General features: G+C 49.5%; 1 protein-coding gene across 1 annotated transcript in view; it reads left to right on the top strand.

The window, feature by feature from the left end:
• Positions 1-16,573, top strand: part of LOC130300857 (uncharacterized) — a 36,896-nt gene extending 20,323 nt beyond the window's left edge. Inside the window, exon 2 of the mRNA XM_056551577.1 lies at positions 15,524-16,573. Coding sequence (XP_056407552.1) covers positions 15,524-16,334 — 811 coding nt within the window. The 3' untranslated portion in view covers positions 16,335-16,573. The remainder of the gene's footprint in view (positions 1-15,523) is intronic.
• The last annotated feature ends 774 nt before the right edge of the window (positions 16,574-17,347 follow it).

The raw sequence follows: 17,347 nt of genomic DNA, 5'->3' as shown, positions 1-17,347 counted from the left end.
TCACCCAGGTATGTTAATGATAACTTCATTGAGTATATTATTTGCCTAACAAAGTCCCTATATGCACAGACAGTTTTTCTTTCATTTTATTATCTAGATTTGTAAATTACTTCTATTAAAAAATCTTAATCCTTTCAGTACGTATGAGCTTCTGAAGTTAAGGTTGTTCTTTTCTGTCTAAGTCCTCTCTGATGACACCTGTCTCGGGAAACGCCCAGTTTAGAAGCAAATCCCCATAGCAAACCTCTACTAAACGGGCGTTTCCCGAGACACGTGTCATCAGAGAGGACTTAGACAGAAAAGAACAACCTTAACTTCAGAAGCTCATAAGTACTGAAAGGATTAAGATTTTTTTAATAGAAGTAATTTACAAATCTGTTTAACTTTCTGGAGCCAGTTGATATATATAAAAAAGTTTTTGCCTGGAATACCCCTTTAAATCTATATAGGTAGGGTATAATTTTAATCGTATATAAAGATAAGGTGTCATATTACCGAAAAATGTACTGCATAGAAACGAAAGCCCCCAAAAGTTACAAAAAGTTAAATTTTTTCTTCAATTTTGTTGCACAATGATTTTTTTATTATTTTTTTTCTGTAGATTTTTGGGTAAAATGACTGATGTCATTACAAAGTACAATTGGTGGTGCAAAAAATAAGCCATCATATGGATTTTTAGGTGCAAAATTTAAAGGGTTATGATTTTTAAAAGGTAAGGAGGAAAAAAACAAAAGCGCAAAAACGTAAAAACGCTATGTCTTTAAGGGGTTAAAGTGGGAGGTGACTAATTTTCCTCGCACACATCGGTCGCCACACCTATTGCAGCACAGCACAACCTGACACACAAGCCGTGGATCTGTGTGATGATGAATGCACGCACATGTGCGCCGGTAATGTCATTAGGGGCCCCTTTCAGCACCTGACTTGTGATGTATTGGCTGAAATTCGATACCAGCCACCAAACATAGGAAAGTGAAGTAAATTAGTAACAAAACTATGCACCAGTCTTAACCAAAAATTCCGGAATACCCATTTTAATTCCTTTTCTGTGGATAGGAGATACGTTTTTAAGTACTGGAATACCCCTTATACTCTTTGGCGTTAAAAACTCTTTGCCCTATTCAGTGACAGGTTGGAAATGTATGAAAATTGGTTATAATAAATCTGGTTTGCAGGGCTCATCTCCATTGTAGTACATGATAATATATGTGCTTTGGTGTTTTACAGCCCCATACACATATATTGCTGTTATACAACATAAACACATTTGAAATGGCAAAATGTTAAATAATGCAGAACTCACTATATTGACTGGTGAGAAACAGTGAAGGCTGCAGACAGTGAGGTGGCGTAGAGACACTCGGGCACCACTGTATTGTCACGATGCCGGCTGGCAGGTAGTGGATCCTCTGTGCCAGAGAGGGATTGGCGTGGACCGTGCTAGTGGACCGGTTCTAAGTCACTACTGGTTTTCACCAGAGCCCGCCGCAAAGCGGGATGGTCTTGCTGCGGCGGTAGTGACCAGGTCGTATCGACTAGCAACGGCTCAACCTCTCTGACTGCTGAAGATAGGCGCGGTACAAGGGAGTAGACAGAAGCAAGGTCGGACGTAGCAGAAGGTCGGGGCAGGCAGCAAGGATCGTAGTCGGGGGCAACGGCAGGAGGTCTGGAACACAGGCTAGGAACACACAAGGAAACGCTTTCACTGGCACAATGGCAACAAGATCCGGCGAGGGAGTGAAGGGGAAGTGAGGTATAAATAGGGAGTGCACAGGTGAACACACTAATTGGAACCACTGCGCCAATCAGCGGCGCAGTGGCCCTTTAACCCCTTAAGGACGCAGGACGTAAATGTACGTCCTGGTGAGGTGGTACTTAACGCACCAGGACGTACATTTACGTCCTAAGCATAACCGCGGGCATCGGAGCGATGCCCGTGTCATGCGCGGCTGATCCCGGCTGCTGATCGCAGCCAGGGACCCGCCGGCAATGGCCGACGCCCGCGATCTCGCGGGCGTCCGCCATTAACCCCTCAGGTGCCGGGATCAATACAGATCCCGGCATCTGCGGGAGTTCGCGATTAAAATGAACGATCGGATCGCCCGCAGCGCTGCTGCGGGGATCCGATCATTCATAACGCCGCACGGAGGTCCCCTCACCTTCCTCCATGCGGCTCCCGGCGTCTCCTGCTCTGGTCTGTGATCGAGCAGACCAGAGCAGAAGATCACCGATAATACTGATCTGTTCTATGTCCTATACATAGAACAGATCAGTATTAGCAATCATGGTATTGCTATGAATAGTCCCCTATGGGGACTATTCAAGTGTAAAAAAAAATGTAAAAAAATGTAAAAGTAAAAGTAAAAAAAAAGTGAAAAATCCCCTCCCCCAATAAAAAAGTAAAACGTCCGTTTTTTCCTATTTTACCCCCAAAAAGCGTAAAAAACATTTTTTATAGGCATATTTGGTATCGCCGCGTGCGTAAATGTCCGAACTATTAAAATAAAATGTTAATGATCCCGTACGGTGAACGGCGTGAACGAAAAAAAATTTTAAAAGTCCAAAATTCCTACTTTTTTAATACATTTTATTTAAAAAAAATTATAAAAAATGTATTAAAAGTTTTTTATATGCAAATGTGGTATCAAAAAAAAGTACAGATCATGGCGCAAAAAATGAGCCCCCATACCGCCGCTTATACGGAAAAATAAAAAAGTTATAGGTCATCAAAATAAAGGGATTATAAACGTACTAATTTGGTTAAAAAGTTTGTGATTTTTTTTAAGCGCAACAATAATATAAAAGTATATAATAATGGGTATCATTTTAATCGTATTGACCCTCAGAATAAAGAACACACGTCATTTTTACCATAAATTGTACGGCGTGAAAACGAAACCTTCCAAAATTAGCAAAATTGCGTTTTTCGTTTTAATTTCCCCACAAAAATAGTGTTTTTTGGTTGCGCCATACATTTTATGATATAATGAGTGATGTCATTACAAAGGACAACTGGTCGCGCAAAAAACAAGCCCTCATACTAGTCTGTGGATGAAAATATAAAAGAGTTATGATTTTTAGAAGGCGAGGAGGAAAAAATGAAAACGTAAAAATTAAATTGTCTGAGTCCTTAAGGCCAAAATGGGCTGAGTCCTTAAGGGGTTAAATCGCAGAGACCCGGCGCGCGCGCGCCCTAGGGAGCGGGGCCGCGCGCGCCGGGACAGGACAGACGGAGAGCGAGTCAGGTACGGGAGCCGGGATGCGCATCGCGAGCGGGCGCTACCCGCATCGCGAATCGCATCCCGGCTGGAGACGGTATCGCAGCGCACCGGGTCAGTGGAGCTGCCCGGAGCGCTGCGGTAGCGAGAGAGAAGCGAGCGCTCCGGGGAGGAGCGGGGACCCGGAGCGCTCGGCGTAACAGTACCCCCCCCCTTGGGTCTCCCCCTCTTCTTAGAGCCTGAGAACCTGAGGAGCAGACTTTTGTCTAGGATGTTGTCCTCAGGTTCCCAGGATCTCTCTTCAGGTCCACAGCCCTCCCAATCCACCAAAAAGAACCTTTTTCCTCTGACCGTCTTGGAGGCCAGTATCTCTTTCACTGAGAAGACGTCAGAAGAACCGGAGACAGGAGTGGGAGAAACTAATTTGGGAGAGAAACGGTTGATGATGAGTGGTTTAAGAAGAGAGACATGAAAGGCATTAGGAATACGGAGAGAAGGAGGAAGAAGAAGTTTGTAAGAGACGGGATTAATTTGGCACAAGACTTTGAAAGGACCAAGATAGCGTGGACCCAGTTTGTAACTGGGGACACGAAAGCGGACATATTTAGCGGAGAGCCATACCTTGTCTCCGGGAGCAAAAATGGGGGGAGCTCTTCTTTTCTTATCGGCAAACTTTTTCATGCGAGATGAAGCCTGTAAAAGAGAATCTTGGGTCTCTTTCCATATGGTGGAAAGATCACGAGTCACTTCATCTACAGCGGGCAAACCAGAGGGCAAGGGAGTAGGGAGGGGGGGAAGAGGGTGACGGCCGTACACCACGAAAAATGGGGATTTGGAGGAAGATTCAGAGACTCTAAAGTTATACGAGAATTCGGCCCATGGTAGACGATCTGCCCAATCATCCTGGCGGGAGGAAACAAAATGTCGTAAATAATCACCCAAGACCTGGTTAATTCTTTCTACTTGTCCATTGGATTGAGGATGATATGCAGAAGAAAAGTTTAATTTAATCTTGAGTTGTTTACAGAGAGCCCTCCAGAATTTTGACACGAATTGGACGCCTCTATCCGAGACTATCTGTGTGGGCAACCCGTGAAGACGAAAAATGTGTATAAAAAATTGTTTAGCCAACTGAGGCGCTGAAGGAAGACCAGGAAGAGGGATGAAATGTGCCATCTTGGAGAATCGATCAACGACCACCCAAACAACAGTGTTGCCACGGGATGGGGGTAGGTCTGTAATAAAATCCATACCAATCAGAGACCAAGGCTGTTCAGGGACAGGCAGAGGATGTAGAAAACCAGCGGGCTTCTGGCGAGGAGTCTTATCCCGGGCACAGACAGTGCAGGCTCGCACAAAGTCCACGACATCCGTCTCCAGAGTCGGCCACCAATAGAAGCGAGAGATGAGTTGCACAGATTTCTTGATGCCTGCATGACCTGCGAGATGGGAGGAGTGACCCCATTTGAGGATTCCGAGGCGTTGGCGTGGAGAGACGAAGGTCTTTCCTGGAGGAGTTTGCCTGATGGAGGCTGGAGAAGTGGAAATCAGGCAGTCAGGAGGAATGATGTGTTGCGGAGAGAGTTCAACTTCCGAGGCATCCGAGGAACGAGAGAGAGCATCGGCCCTAATGTTCTTATCGGCAGGCCGGAAGTGAATTTCAAAATTAAATCGGGCAAAGAACAGAGACCACCTGGCCTGGCGAGGATTCAGCCGTTGGGCAGACTGGAGATAGGAGAGGTTCTTGTGATCGGTGTAAATAATAACTGGAAATCTTGATCCCTCCAGCAGATGCCTCCATTCCTCAAGTGCTAATTTAATGGCTAGAAGCTCTCGATCCCCGATGGAGTAGTTCCTCTCCGCCGGAGAGAAGGTCCTAGAAAAAAAACCACAAGTAACAGCATGCCCGGAAGAATTTTTTTGTAGAAGGACCGCTCCAGCTCCTACAGAGGAGGCATCAACCTCCAATAGGAAGGGTTTAGATGGGTCAGGTCTGGAGAGCACGGGAGCCGAAGAAAAGGCAGACTTGAGCCGTTTAAAGGCGTCTTCCGCTTGAGGAGGCCAAGACTTGGGATTGGCATTTTTTTTGGTTAAAGCCACGATAGGGGCCACAACGGTAGAAAAATGTGGAATAAATTGCCTGTAATAATTGGCGAACCCCAAAAAACGTTGGATAGCACGGAGTCCGGAGGGGCGTGGCCAATCTAAGACGGCAGAGAGTTTGTCTGGATCCATTTGTGTTACGCCGAGCGCTCCGGGTCCCCGCTCCTCCCCGGAGCGCTCGCTGCACTCTCCCCACTGCAGCGCTCCGGTCAGTTCCACTGACCCGGGGCGCTGCGATTCCGCTTCCAGCCGGGATGCGATTCGCGATGCGGGTAGCGCCCGCTCGCGATGCGCACCCCGGCTCCCGTACCTGACTCGCTCTCCCTCGGTCCTGTCCCGGCGCGCGCGGCCCCGCTCCCTAGGGCGCGCGCGCGCCGGGTCTTTGCGATTTAAAGGGCCACTGCGCCGCTGATTGGCGCAGTGATTCCAATTAGTGTGTTCACCTGTGCACTTCCCTATATCACCTCACTTCCCCTGCACTCCCTTGCCGGATCTTGTTGCCATTGTGCCAGTGAAAGCGTTTCCTTGTGTGTTCCTAGCCTGTGTTCCAGACCTCCTGCCGTTGCCCCTGACTACGATCCTTGCTGCCTGCCCCGACCTTCTGCTACGTCCGACCTTGCTTCTGTCTACTCCCTTGTACCGCGCCATCTTCAGCAGCCAGAGAGGTGAGCCGTTGCTAGTGGATACGACCTGGTCACTACCGCCGCAGCAAGACCATCCCGCTTTGCGGCGGGCTCTGGTGAAAACCAGTAGTGACTTAGAACCGATCCACTAGCACGGTCCACGCCAATCCCTCTCCGGCACAGAGGATCCACTACCTGCCAGCCGGCATCGTGACAGTAGATCCGGCCATGGATCCCGCTGAAGTTCCTCTGCCAGTTGTCGCTGACCTCACCACGGTGGTCGCCCAGCAGTCACAACAGATAGCGCAACAAGGCCAACAGCTGTCTCAACTGACCGTTATGCTACAGCAGTTACTACCACAGCTTCAGCAGTCATCTCCTCCGCCAGCTCCTGCACCTCCTCCGCAGCGAGTGGCCGCTCCTGGTCTACGCCTATCCTTGCCGGATAAATTTGATGGGGACTCTAAGTTTTGCCGTGGCTTTCTTTCCCAATGTTCCCTGCATCTGGAGATGATGTCGGACCAGTTTCCCACTGGAAGGTCTAAGGTGGCTTTCGTAGTCAGCCTTCTGTCTGGAAAAGCCCTGTCTTGGGCCACACTGCTCTGGGACCGCAATGACCCCGTCACTGCCTCTGTACACTCCTTCTTCTCGGAAATCCGAAGTGTCTTTGAGGAACCTGCCCGAGCCTCTTCTGCTGAGACTGCCCTGTTGAACCTGGTCCAGGGTAATTCTTCCGTTGGCGAGTATGCCGTACAATTCCGCACTCTTGCTTCAGAATTATCCTGGAATAATGAGGCCCTCTGCGCGACCTTTAAAAAAGGCCTATCCAGCAACATTAAAGATGTTCTGGCCGCACGAGAAATCCCTGCTAATCTACATGAACTCATTCACCTTGCTACTCGCATTGACATGCGTTTTTCCGAAAGGCGTCAGGAGCTCCGCCAGGATATGGACTCTGTTCGCACGAGGCGTTTCTTCTCCTCGGCTCCTCTCTCCTCTGGTCCTCTGCAATCCGTTTCTGTGCCTCCCGCCGTGGAGGCTATGCAGGTCGACCGGTCTCGCCTGACACCTCAAGAGAGGACACGACGCCGCATGGAGAACCTCTGCCTGTACTGTGCTAGTACCGAACACTTCCTGAGGGATTGTCCTATCCGTCCTCCCCGCCTGGAAAGACGTACGCTGACTCCGCACAAAGGTGAGACAGTCCTTGATGTCTACTCTGCTTCTCCACGTCTTACTGTGCCTGTGCGGATGTCTGCCTCTGCCTTCTCCTTCTCTACTATGGCCTTCTTGGACTCTGGATCTGCAGGAAATTTTATTTTGGCCTCTCTCGTCAACAGGTTCAACATCCCAGTGACCAGTCTCACCAGACCCCTTTACATCAATTGTGTAAACAATGAAAGATTGGACTGTACCATACGTTTCCGCACGGAGCCCCTTCTAATGAGCATCGGATCTCATCACGAGAGGATTGAACTTTTGGTCCTCCCCAATTGCACTTCTGAAATTCTCCTTGGACTTCCCTGGCTTCAACTTCATTCCCCAACCCTGGATTGGTCCACTGGGGAGATCAAGAGTTGGGGGCCCTCTTGTTCCAAGGACTGTTTAAAACCGGTTCCCAGTAACCCTTGCCGTGACTCTGTGGTTCCTCCAGTAACCGGTCTCCCTAAGGCCTATATGGACTTTGCGGATGTTTTCTGCAAAAAACAAGCTGAGACTCTACCTCCTCACAGGCCTTATGATTGTCCTATCGACCTCCTCCCGGGCACTACTCCACCCCGGGGCAGAATTTATCCTCTCTCTGCCCCAGAGACTCTTGCCATGTCTGAATACGTCCAGGAAAATTAAAAAAAGGGCTTTATCCGTAAATCCTCCTCTCCTGCCGGAGCCGGATTTTTCTTTGTGTCCAAAAAAGATGGCTCCCTACGTCCTTGCATTGACTACCGAGGTCTTAATAAAATCACGGTTAAGAACCGCTACCCCCTACCCCTCATCTCTGAACTCTTTGATCGCCTCCAAGGTGCCCACATCTTTACTAAACTGGACTTAAGAGGTGCCTATAACCTCATCCGCATCAGAGAGGGGGATGAGTGGAAAACGGCATTTAACACCAGAGATGGACACTTTGAGTATCTGGTCATGCCCTTTGGCCTGTGCAACGCCCCTGCTGTCTTCCAAGACTTTGTTAATGAAATTTTTCGTGATCTTTTATACTCCTGTGTTGTTGTATATCTGGACGATATCCTAATTTTTTCTGCCAATCTAGAAGAACACCGCCAGCATGTCCGTATGGTTCTTCAGAGACTTCGTGACAATCAACTCTATGCCAAAATTGAGAAATGTCTGTTTGAATGCCAATCTCTTCCTTTTCTAGGATACTTGGTTTCTGGCCAGGGACTACAAATGGATCCAGACAAACTCTCTGCCGTCTTAGATTGGCCCCGCCCCTCCGGACTCCGTGCTATCCAACGTTTTTTGGGGTTCGCCAATTATTACAGGCAATTTATTCCACATTTTTCTACCGTTGTGGCTCCTATCGTGGCTTTAACAAAAAAAAATGCTGATCCCAAGTCTTGGCCTCCTCAAGCGGAAGACGCCTTTAAACGACTCAAGTCTGCCTTTTCTTCGGCTCCCGTGCTCTCCAGACCTGACCCTTCCAAACCCTTCCTATTAGAGGTTGATGCCTCCTCAGTGGGAGCTGGAGCTGTTCTTCTACAAAAAAATTCTTCCGGGCATGCTGTCACTTGTGGTTTTTTTTCTAGGACCTTCTCTCCGGCGGAGAGGAACTACTCCATCGGGGATCGAGAGCTTCTAGCCATCAAATTAGCACTTGAGGAATGGAGGCATCTGCTGGAGGGATCAAGATTTCCAGTTATTATTTACACCGATCACAAGAACCTCTCCTACCTCCAGTCTGCCCAACGGCTGAATCCTCGCCAGGCCCGGTGGTCTCTGTTCTTTGCCCGATTTAATTTTGAAATTCACTTTCGGCCTGCCGATAAGAACATTAGGGCCGATGCTCTCTCTCGTTCCTCGGATGCCTCAGAAGTTGAACTCTTTCCGCAACACATCATTCCTCCTGACTGCCTGATCTCCACTTCTCCAGCCTCCATCAGGCAAACTCCTCCAGGAAAGACCTTTGTTTCTCCACGCCAACGCCTCGGAATCCTCAAATGGGGTCACTCCTCCCATCTCGCAGGTCATGTGGGCATCAAGAAATCTGTGCAACTCATCTCCCGCTTCTATTGGTGGCCGACTCTGGAGACGGATGTTGTGGACTTTGTGCGAGCCTGCACTATCTGTGCCCGGGATAAGACTCCTCGCCAGAAGCCCGCTGGCTTTCTTCATCCCCTGCCTGTCCCCGAACAGCCTTGGTCTCTGATTGGTATGGATTTTATTACTGATTTACCCCCTTCCCGTGGCAACACTGTTATTTGGGTGGTCGTTGATCGATTCTCCAAAATGGCACATTTCATCCCTCTTCCTGGTCTTCCTTCAGCGCCTCAGTTGGCTAAACAATTTTTTGTACACATTTTTCGTCTTCACGGGTTGCCTACGCAGATCGTCTCGGATAGAGGCGTCCAATTCGTGTCTAAATTCTGGAGGGCTCTTTGTAAACAACTCAAGATTAAATTAAATTTTTCTTCTGCATATCATCCCCAATCCAATGGACAAGTAGAAAGAATTAACCAGGTCTTGGGTGATTATTTACGACATTTTGTTTCCTCCCGCCAGGATGACTGGGCAGATCTCCTGCCATGGGCCGAATTCTCGTATAACTTCAGAGTCTCTGAATCTTCCTCCAAATCCCCATTTTTCGTGGTGTACGGCCGTCACCCTCTTCCCCCCCTCCCTACCCCCTTGCCCTCTGGTCTGCCCGCTGTGGATGAAATTTCTCGTGACCTTTCCATCATATGGAGAGAGACCCAAAATTCTCTCTTACAGGCTTCATCACGCATGAAGAAGTTCGCGGATAAGAAAAGAAGAGCTCCTCCCATTTTTTCCCCTGGAGACAAGGTATGGCTCTCCGCTAAATATGTCCGCTTCCGTGTCCCTAGCTACAAGTTGGGACCACGCTATCTTGGTCCTTTCAAAATTTTGTGTCAGATTAATCCTGTCTCTTACAAACTTCTTCTTCCTCCTTCTCTTCGTATCCCTAATGCCTTTCACGTTTCTCTTCTTAAACCACTCATCATTAACCGTTTCTCTCCCAAATCTGTTCCTCCCACTCCTGTTTCCGGCTCCTCGGACATCTTCTCCGTCAAAGAGATCCTAGCTTCTAAAAAGGTCAGAGGGAAAACCTTTTTTTTAGTGGATTGGGAGGGTTGTGGTCCAGAAGAGAGATCCTGGGAACCTGAGGACAACATCCTAGACAAAAGTCTGCTCCTCAGGTTCTCAGGCTCTAAGAAGAGGGGGAGACCCAAGGGGGGGGGGGTACTGTTACGCCGAGCGCTCCGGGTCCCCGCTCCTCCCCGGAGCGCTCGCTGCACTCTCCCCACTGCAGCGCTCCGGTCAGTTCCACTGACCCGGGGCGCTGCGATTCCGCTTCCAGCCGGGATGCGATTCGCGATGCGGGTAGCGCCCGCTCGCGATGCGCACCCCGGCTCCCGTACCTGACTCGCTCTCCCTCGGTCCTGTCCCGGCGCGCGCGGCCCCGCTCCCTAGGGCGCGCGCGCGCCGGGTCTTTGCGATTTAAAGGGCCACTGCGCCGCTGATTGGCGCAGTGATTCCAATTAGTGTGTTCACCTGTGCACTTCCCTATATCACCTCACTTCCCCTGCACTCCCTTGCCGGATCTTGTTGCCATTGTGCCAGTGAAAGCGTTTCCTTGTGTGTTCCTAGCCTGTGTTCCAGACCTCCTGCCGTTGCCCCTGACTACGATCCTTGCTGCCTGCCCCGACCTTCTGCTACGTCCGACCTTGCTTCTGTCTACTCCCTTGTACCGCGCCATCTTCAGCAGCCAGAGAGGTGAGCCGTTGCTAGTGGATACGACCTGGTCACTACCGCCGCAGCAAGACCATCCCGCTTTGCGGCGGGCTCTGGTGAAAACCAGTAGTGACTTAGAACCGATCCACTAGCACGGTCCACGCCAATCCCTCTCCGGCACAGAGGATCCACTACCTGCCAGCCGGCATCGTGACAATTTGTAGTCCCTGGCCAGAGACCAAGTATCCTAGGAAAGGAAGAGATTGGCATTCAAACAGACATTTCTCTATCTTGGCATAAAGTTGATTGTCACGAAGTCTCTGAAGAACCATACGGACATGCTGGCGGTGTTCTTCTAGATTGGCAGAAAAAATCAGGATATCGTCCAGATATACAACAACACAGGAGTATAAGAGATCACGAAAAATTTCATTAACAAAGTCTTGGAAGACGGCAGGGGCGTTGCACAGGCCAAAGGGCATGACCAGATACTCAAAGTGTCCATCTCTAGTGTTAAATGCCGTTTTCCATTCATCCCCCTCTCTGATGCGGATGAGATTATAAGCACCTCTTAAGTCCAGTTTGGTAAAGATGTGGGCACCTTGGAGGCGATCAAAGAGTTCAGAGATGAGGGGTAGGGGGTAGCGGTTCTTTACCGTGATTTTATTAAGACCGCGGTAGTCAATGCAAGGACGTAGAGAGCCATCTTTTTTGGACACAAAGAAAAATCCGGCTCCGGCAGGAGAGGAGGATTTACGGATAAAGCCTTTTTTTAAATTTTCCTGGATGTACTCCGACATAGCAAGAGTCTCTGGGGCGGACAGAGGATAGATTCTGCCCCGGGGTGGAGTAGTGCCCGGGAGGAGGTCAATAGGACAATCATAAGGCCTGTGAGGAGGTAGAGTCTCAGCTTGTTTTTTGCAAAAAACATCCGCAAAGTCCATATAGGCCTTAGGGAGACCGGTTACAGGGGGAACCACAGAATCACGGCAAGGGGTACTGGGAACCGGTTTTAGGCAGTCCTTGAAACAAGAGGGCCCCCAACTCTTGATCTCCCCAGTGGACCAATCCAGGGTTGGGGAATGGAGTTGAAGCCAGGGTAGTCCAAGGAGGATTTCGGAAGTGCAATTGGGGAGGACCAAAAATTCAATCTTCTCGTGATGAGGTCCGATGCACATTAGAAGGGGCTCCGTGCGGAAACGTATGGTACAGTCCAATCTTTCATTGTTTACACAATTGATGTAGAGGGGTCTGGCGAGACTGGTCACTGGGATGTTGAACCTGTTGACGAGAGAGGCCAAAATAAAATTTCCTGCAGATCCGGAATCCAAGAAGGCCATAGTAGAGAAGGAGAAGGCAGAGGCAGATATCCGCACAGGCACAGTAAGACGTGGAGAAGCAGAGTAGACATCAAGGACTGTCTCCTCTTTGTGCGGAGTCAGCGTACGTCTTTCCAGGCGGGGAGGACGGATAGGACAATCCTTCAGGAAGTGTTCGGTACTGGCACAGTACAGGCAGAGATTCTCCATGCGGCGTCGTGTCCTCTCTTGAGGTGTCAGGCGAGACCGGTCGACCTGCATAGCCTCCACGGCGGGAGGCACAGGAACGGATTGCAGGGGACCAGAGGAGAGAGGAGCCGGGGAGAAAAAACGCCTTGTGCGAACAAAGTCCATATCCTGGCGGAGCTCCTGACGCCTTTCGGAAAAACGCATGTCAATGCGAGTGGCAAGATGGATGAGTTCATGTAGGTCAGCAGGGATTTCTCGTGCGGCCAGAACATCTTTAATGTTGCTGGATAGGCCTTTTTTAAAGGTCGCGCAGAGGGCCTCATTATTCCAGGATAATTCTGAAGCAAGAGTACGGAATTGTACGGCGTACTCACCAACGGAAGAATTACCCTGGACCAGGTTCAACAGGGCAGTCTCAGCAGAAGAGGCTCGGGCAGGCCTGAAGCGGCCACTCGCTGCGGAGGAGGTGCAGGAGCTGGCGGAGGAGATGATTGCTGAAGCTGTGGTAGTAGCTGCTGTAGCATCACGGTCAGTTGAGACAGCTGTTGGCCTTGTTGCGCTATCTGTTGTGACTGCTGGGCGACCACCGTGGTGAGGTCGGCGACAACTGGCAGAGGAACTTCAGCGGGATCCATGGCCGGATCTACTGTCACGATGCCGGCTGGCAGGTAGTGGATCCTCTGTGCCAGAGAGGGATTGGCGTGGACCGTGCTAGTGGATCGGTTCTAAGTCACTACTGGTTTTCACCAGAGCCCGCCGCAAAGCGGGATGGTCTTGCTGCGGCGGTAGTGACCAGGTCGTATCCACTAGCAACGGCTCAACCTCTCTGACTGCTGAAGATAGGCACGGTACAAGGGAGTAGACAGAAGCAAGGTCGGACGTAGCAGAAGGTCGGGGCAGGCAGCAAGGATCGTAGTCGGGGGCAACGGCAGGAGGTCTGGAACACAGGCTAGGAACACACAAGGAAACGCTTTCACTGGCACAATGGCAACAAGATCCCGCGAGGGAGTGAAGGGGAAGTGAGGTATAAATAGGGAGTGCACAGGTGAACACACTAATTGGAACCACTGCGCCAATCAGCGGCGCAGTGGCCCTTTAAATCGCAGAGACCCGGCGCGCGCGCCCTAGGGAGCGGGGCCGCGCGCGCCGGGACAGGACAGACGGAGAGCGAGTCAGGTACGGGAGCCGGGATGCGCATCGCGAGCGGGCGCTACCCGCATCGCGAATCACATCCCGGCTGGAGACGGTATCGCAGCGCACCGGGTCAGTGGAGCTGCCCGGAGCGCTGCGGTAGCGAGAGAGAAGCGAGCGCTCCGGGGAGGAGCGGGGACCCGGAGCGCTCGGCGTAACATGTATGATGCCAAGACACTAATCTGCCACTGCAGGTGACGGCCAGGCGAGAACACACCCCGCCTGTGTTTTATCTGACATTAAGGGTTCAGTATTCTTTATAAACATCTCACAGCATCTACTGAACTATATATATATATATATATATATATATATATATATATATATATATATATATAAGGGGTCAGTACTTTCCCCAGGGAGAGGACACCTCTCCCTGAGGAAAGTACTGACCCCTTTTAAAGCCCCAGGCCTCTCACCACAGCCAAGCCAGATCACCCTGCTCTGTACTGACGAGGGGCAAAAACCCCGAAACAGCTGTCTGCAGATGGGTAGAAACTTCCCTTTTGGAGAGTAGTTTGTCTGGGCATATATCCCGTTCAGCTTTTTATATTCCTTAACAGGAGCTAAGCTGATACCAGGGAACACTACCTGAAAAGGTTGTGTAATGAGCTGCTTTGCTTTGCCTGGAGAAGTAGTGGACGGGGTCTGTGTTTGCCCAAGGTTCCTCACTTCTGTCATTTGAACCAGGGAAATATTCAGCAGAGGTCTATGCAATTCGGGTTTGTATAAAACCTGGCTTTTTAGGACCTGTGTTGCTGGAGTGGGGAGAGAAGGGTGGGCCCCCACTCCATCCAGACAGTACGGGTTTTGGGCTGTCAGGTAATCACTCCTCAGGTGTGCTGGACTGATATAAGGCTGAGAATACAGACACAGCTCTCAGCCTGGGAACAGGTTATCTGCATGGAGCCTGTGAGAGCACTTCAAGTGATATGGAATTTGCTATTTTGTTTGGTGTCCGGTAGAGATGAGCGAACTTACAGTAAATTCGATTCGTCACGAACTTCTCGGCTCGGCAGTTGATGATTTATCCTGCATAAATTAGTTCAGCTTTCAGGTGCTCCGGTGGGCTGGAAAAGGTGGATACAGTCCTAGGAGACTCTTTCCTAGGACTGTATCCACCTTTTCCAGCCCACCGGAGCACCTGAAAGCTGAACTAATTTATGCAGGATAAATCATCAACTGCCGAGCCGAGAAGTTCGTGACGAATCGAATTTACTGTAAGTTCGCTCATCTCTAGTGCCCGGTATTAGGCCAGCACTTGGTCAGGGAGGTTTCCTGCGGTTTAGTTAGAGCCGGACAGGCTTAGGATTTTGTTTGTTATATTTTATGTTCTGTACCTCAACCTGACAATAAAACCGGCTGAGGTCAGTTAAATGAATTCCCTGCTGCTTGGACTGCAATTTCTACAGTGTATAAACCAAAAGTTCCATCAGGCTTCTACGCCTACCCCCATAACCCATACTCTCCACAGTTGTAATGGGGCCCACTGAGGAAGGAGCGAAAGCGCGCTCGGGGTGTTAGGAGAGCACTGATTTCCACACTATGGGTAAGCAATAATCCTCTTTGAGCGGTCAATAATGACTTTGTTTGTACTTTATGACTCTATGTCAGGTGTCGGGGCCATTATGGCTAGAGAGTTCTTCTGACTTATCCTGTCTTGCTGCTTGACGTGTATTATGTTTACAAATGTGCTCTGAGCATCATATAGATATTATTACTATCATTGCTGCCCTCTGGTGTGAGTTTGTATACCCTCACATCATCATGTGAATAATAGTGGGTAATGGTTCCCTAATTTTTGTTACCTAGTGCACTCTCCTAGCTATTTTTCAGTTTGTACTTTTATTTGAGCACCTTTTTTTTATGTCTATTTGAACTAATAAGATATTGTTGTTAAAATTTCACATGGATTATCAACTGGTGTTTTTCTTTGGTATATTAATTTCTACAGTGTGCTTGCTAAACTGTGCCTGTCTACCCGGGATACGACATCCCCGTTACTTAATCCCTTACAAGTGGTGGAGGATGCGGGCAACAGAAATTCTGGCATAAGAAAGCCAAAAACTGAACATTTAAAGGGCCAGAGTCTTCTTTTCTGTGCAGGACACCAAAGACAGAAGGCTACCCGTGTACAGAAAAAGGTGCTTGAGGAAAACAGCCGCAGGCTGACGGCCCAACTGGAGGCTGCACAAGAGGTGCAAAGAAAAGAACAGGAGACCTTAACAGTTCTGCAGCAAATAACCAGTGTTGCTGGACAGGACCCAGGTATGGCAGATGCCACTCATTCCTCCATAAGGGCTAGTCACCTTTTGCAAAAGATTACAACTGCAGATGACGTGGAAGCCTACCTAACCACCTTCAAAAGGTCTGCCAAGCGAGAGGGTTGGCCAAAGGTACAGTGGGCAGGACTGTTCGCACCCTTCCTTTCAGGGGAACCCCAAAAGGCATATTTTGACCTGGAGAATCGCCATGCTACGGACTATGATAAGCTAAAAAATGAGATCCTTTCACATCTGGGAGTTACTCTTTCGGTCCGCGCACAGCGTGTGCGCAACTACAGCATGGATAAACCTCCACGTTCCCAAATGCACAACCTCATACACCTGACCAAGAAGTGGTTGCAGCCGGAGATCCTGACAGGCCCCCAGATGGTGAAGCAGGTTGTGATGGACCAGTACTTTAGGGCGCTCCCCGTTACCTTGTGCAAGTGGGTGAGCCATGGTGACCCCAAGAATGATGACCAGATGGTGGAGATGGAGTAGAGGCACAAAGCCGCGGAGGAGCGCCCCCTAGCCCTGCAGTAGAGATCTCCAGGACTACCTGGTAAGACTGTTCTAAGGGAAAAGGGGTCAGGCAGAGGTGAAATATCTGTGGGTGCAAGTGGAGAGACTGGAGGCCCAAGCTCTAGAAGCTGGCCAGCTGTGCCAGGGAGGTCTGTGGCCTATAGGAGACTTAATCGAGACTTAATCAAATGTTTCAGATGTCAAAATGCCAGGTCATGTTGTTGCGCATTGCCCAATGTATGATGAACCAATGCAATGTGCCTCCTATATTAACCGCCTTTTATCACTGCATGCTTAGCTTGCATGTGTGGCATTACTAAATACTGGGGGTGAGAAACAAATGTGTGTTATTACTGTGGAAGGGAAAGACGTGAGTGCATTGTTAAACTCAGGCAGTCTGGTCACCCTAGTAAAAAAAGGAATTGGTAAATCCCAGGAAATGGCAAGCGAAAACCATTGCGGTAACCTGCATACATGGAGACACCCATAATTATCATAATGTTGTGGTAGGTGTAAACACCCGGTTGGGGCAGAAAAATTTATGGTTTAGTACCCAGGTTAATGCATGATGTCATCATGGGGCGGGATTTCCCACATTTCTGGCTGCTATGGGAACATAAACTTTCAAATGCCCGTCAGGAAGGGGATGACCTACCACCGGGTAGCGAAGGGTGTGGGTTTTTAAGAGGGAGTTCTGTTGATGATGAATTATTTCCCATATCTGTCATGGTGGGGGAGCCTGAGGTCTCTGACCATAGTGATGGGTTAGAAGAGGGTCAGAGCAGTCCAGAGCGAGAAGACTCCCTTAATGACAGTCTGCCAGACCTTGCAGTAAGGAAAGAGAAATTTGGTGCTGAACAATTATAAGATTCCCCCCCCCCCCCCCCCCCTTACTAGAGCAGGGGAAAATGTGAAGTTTATCGATGTTAAACTGGTGGAACCTGACAGCAGACTTTGCTACCCGCATATGGCTGTGAAACACGACTTATTCT

The sequence above is a fragment of the Hyla sarda genome, chromosome 1, assembly GCF_029499605.1.
Source record: "Hyla sarda isolate aHylSar1 chromosome 1, aHylSar1.hap1, whole genome shotgun sequence".
Lineage (NCBI taxonomy): Eukaryota > Metazoa > Chordata > Amphibia > Anura > Hylidae > Hyla > Hyla sarda.
Note: the sequence above shows the minus strand (reverse complement) of the source record. Positions and strands in the feature narration are given on the sequence as shown.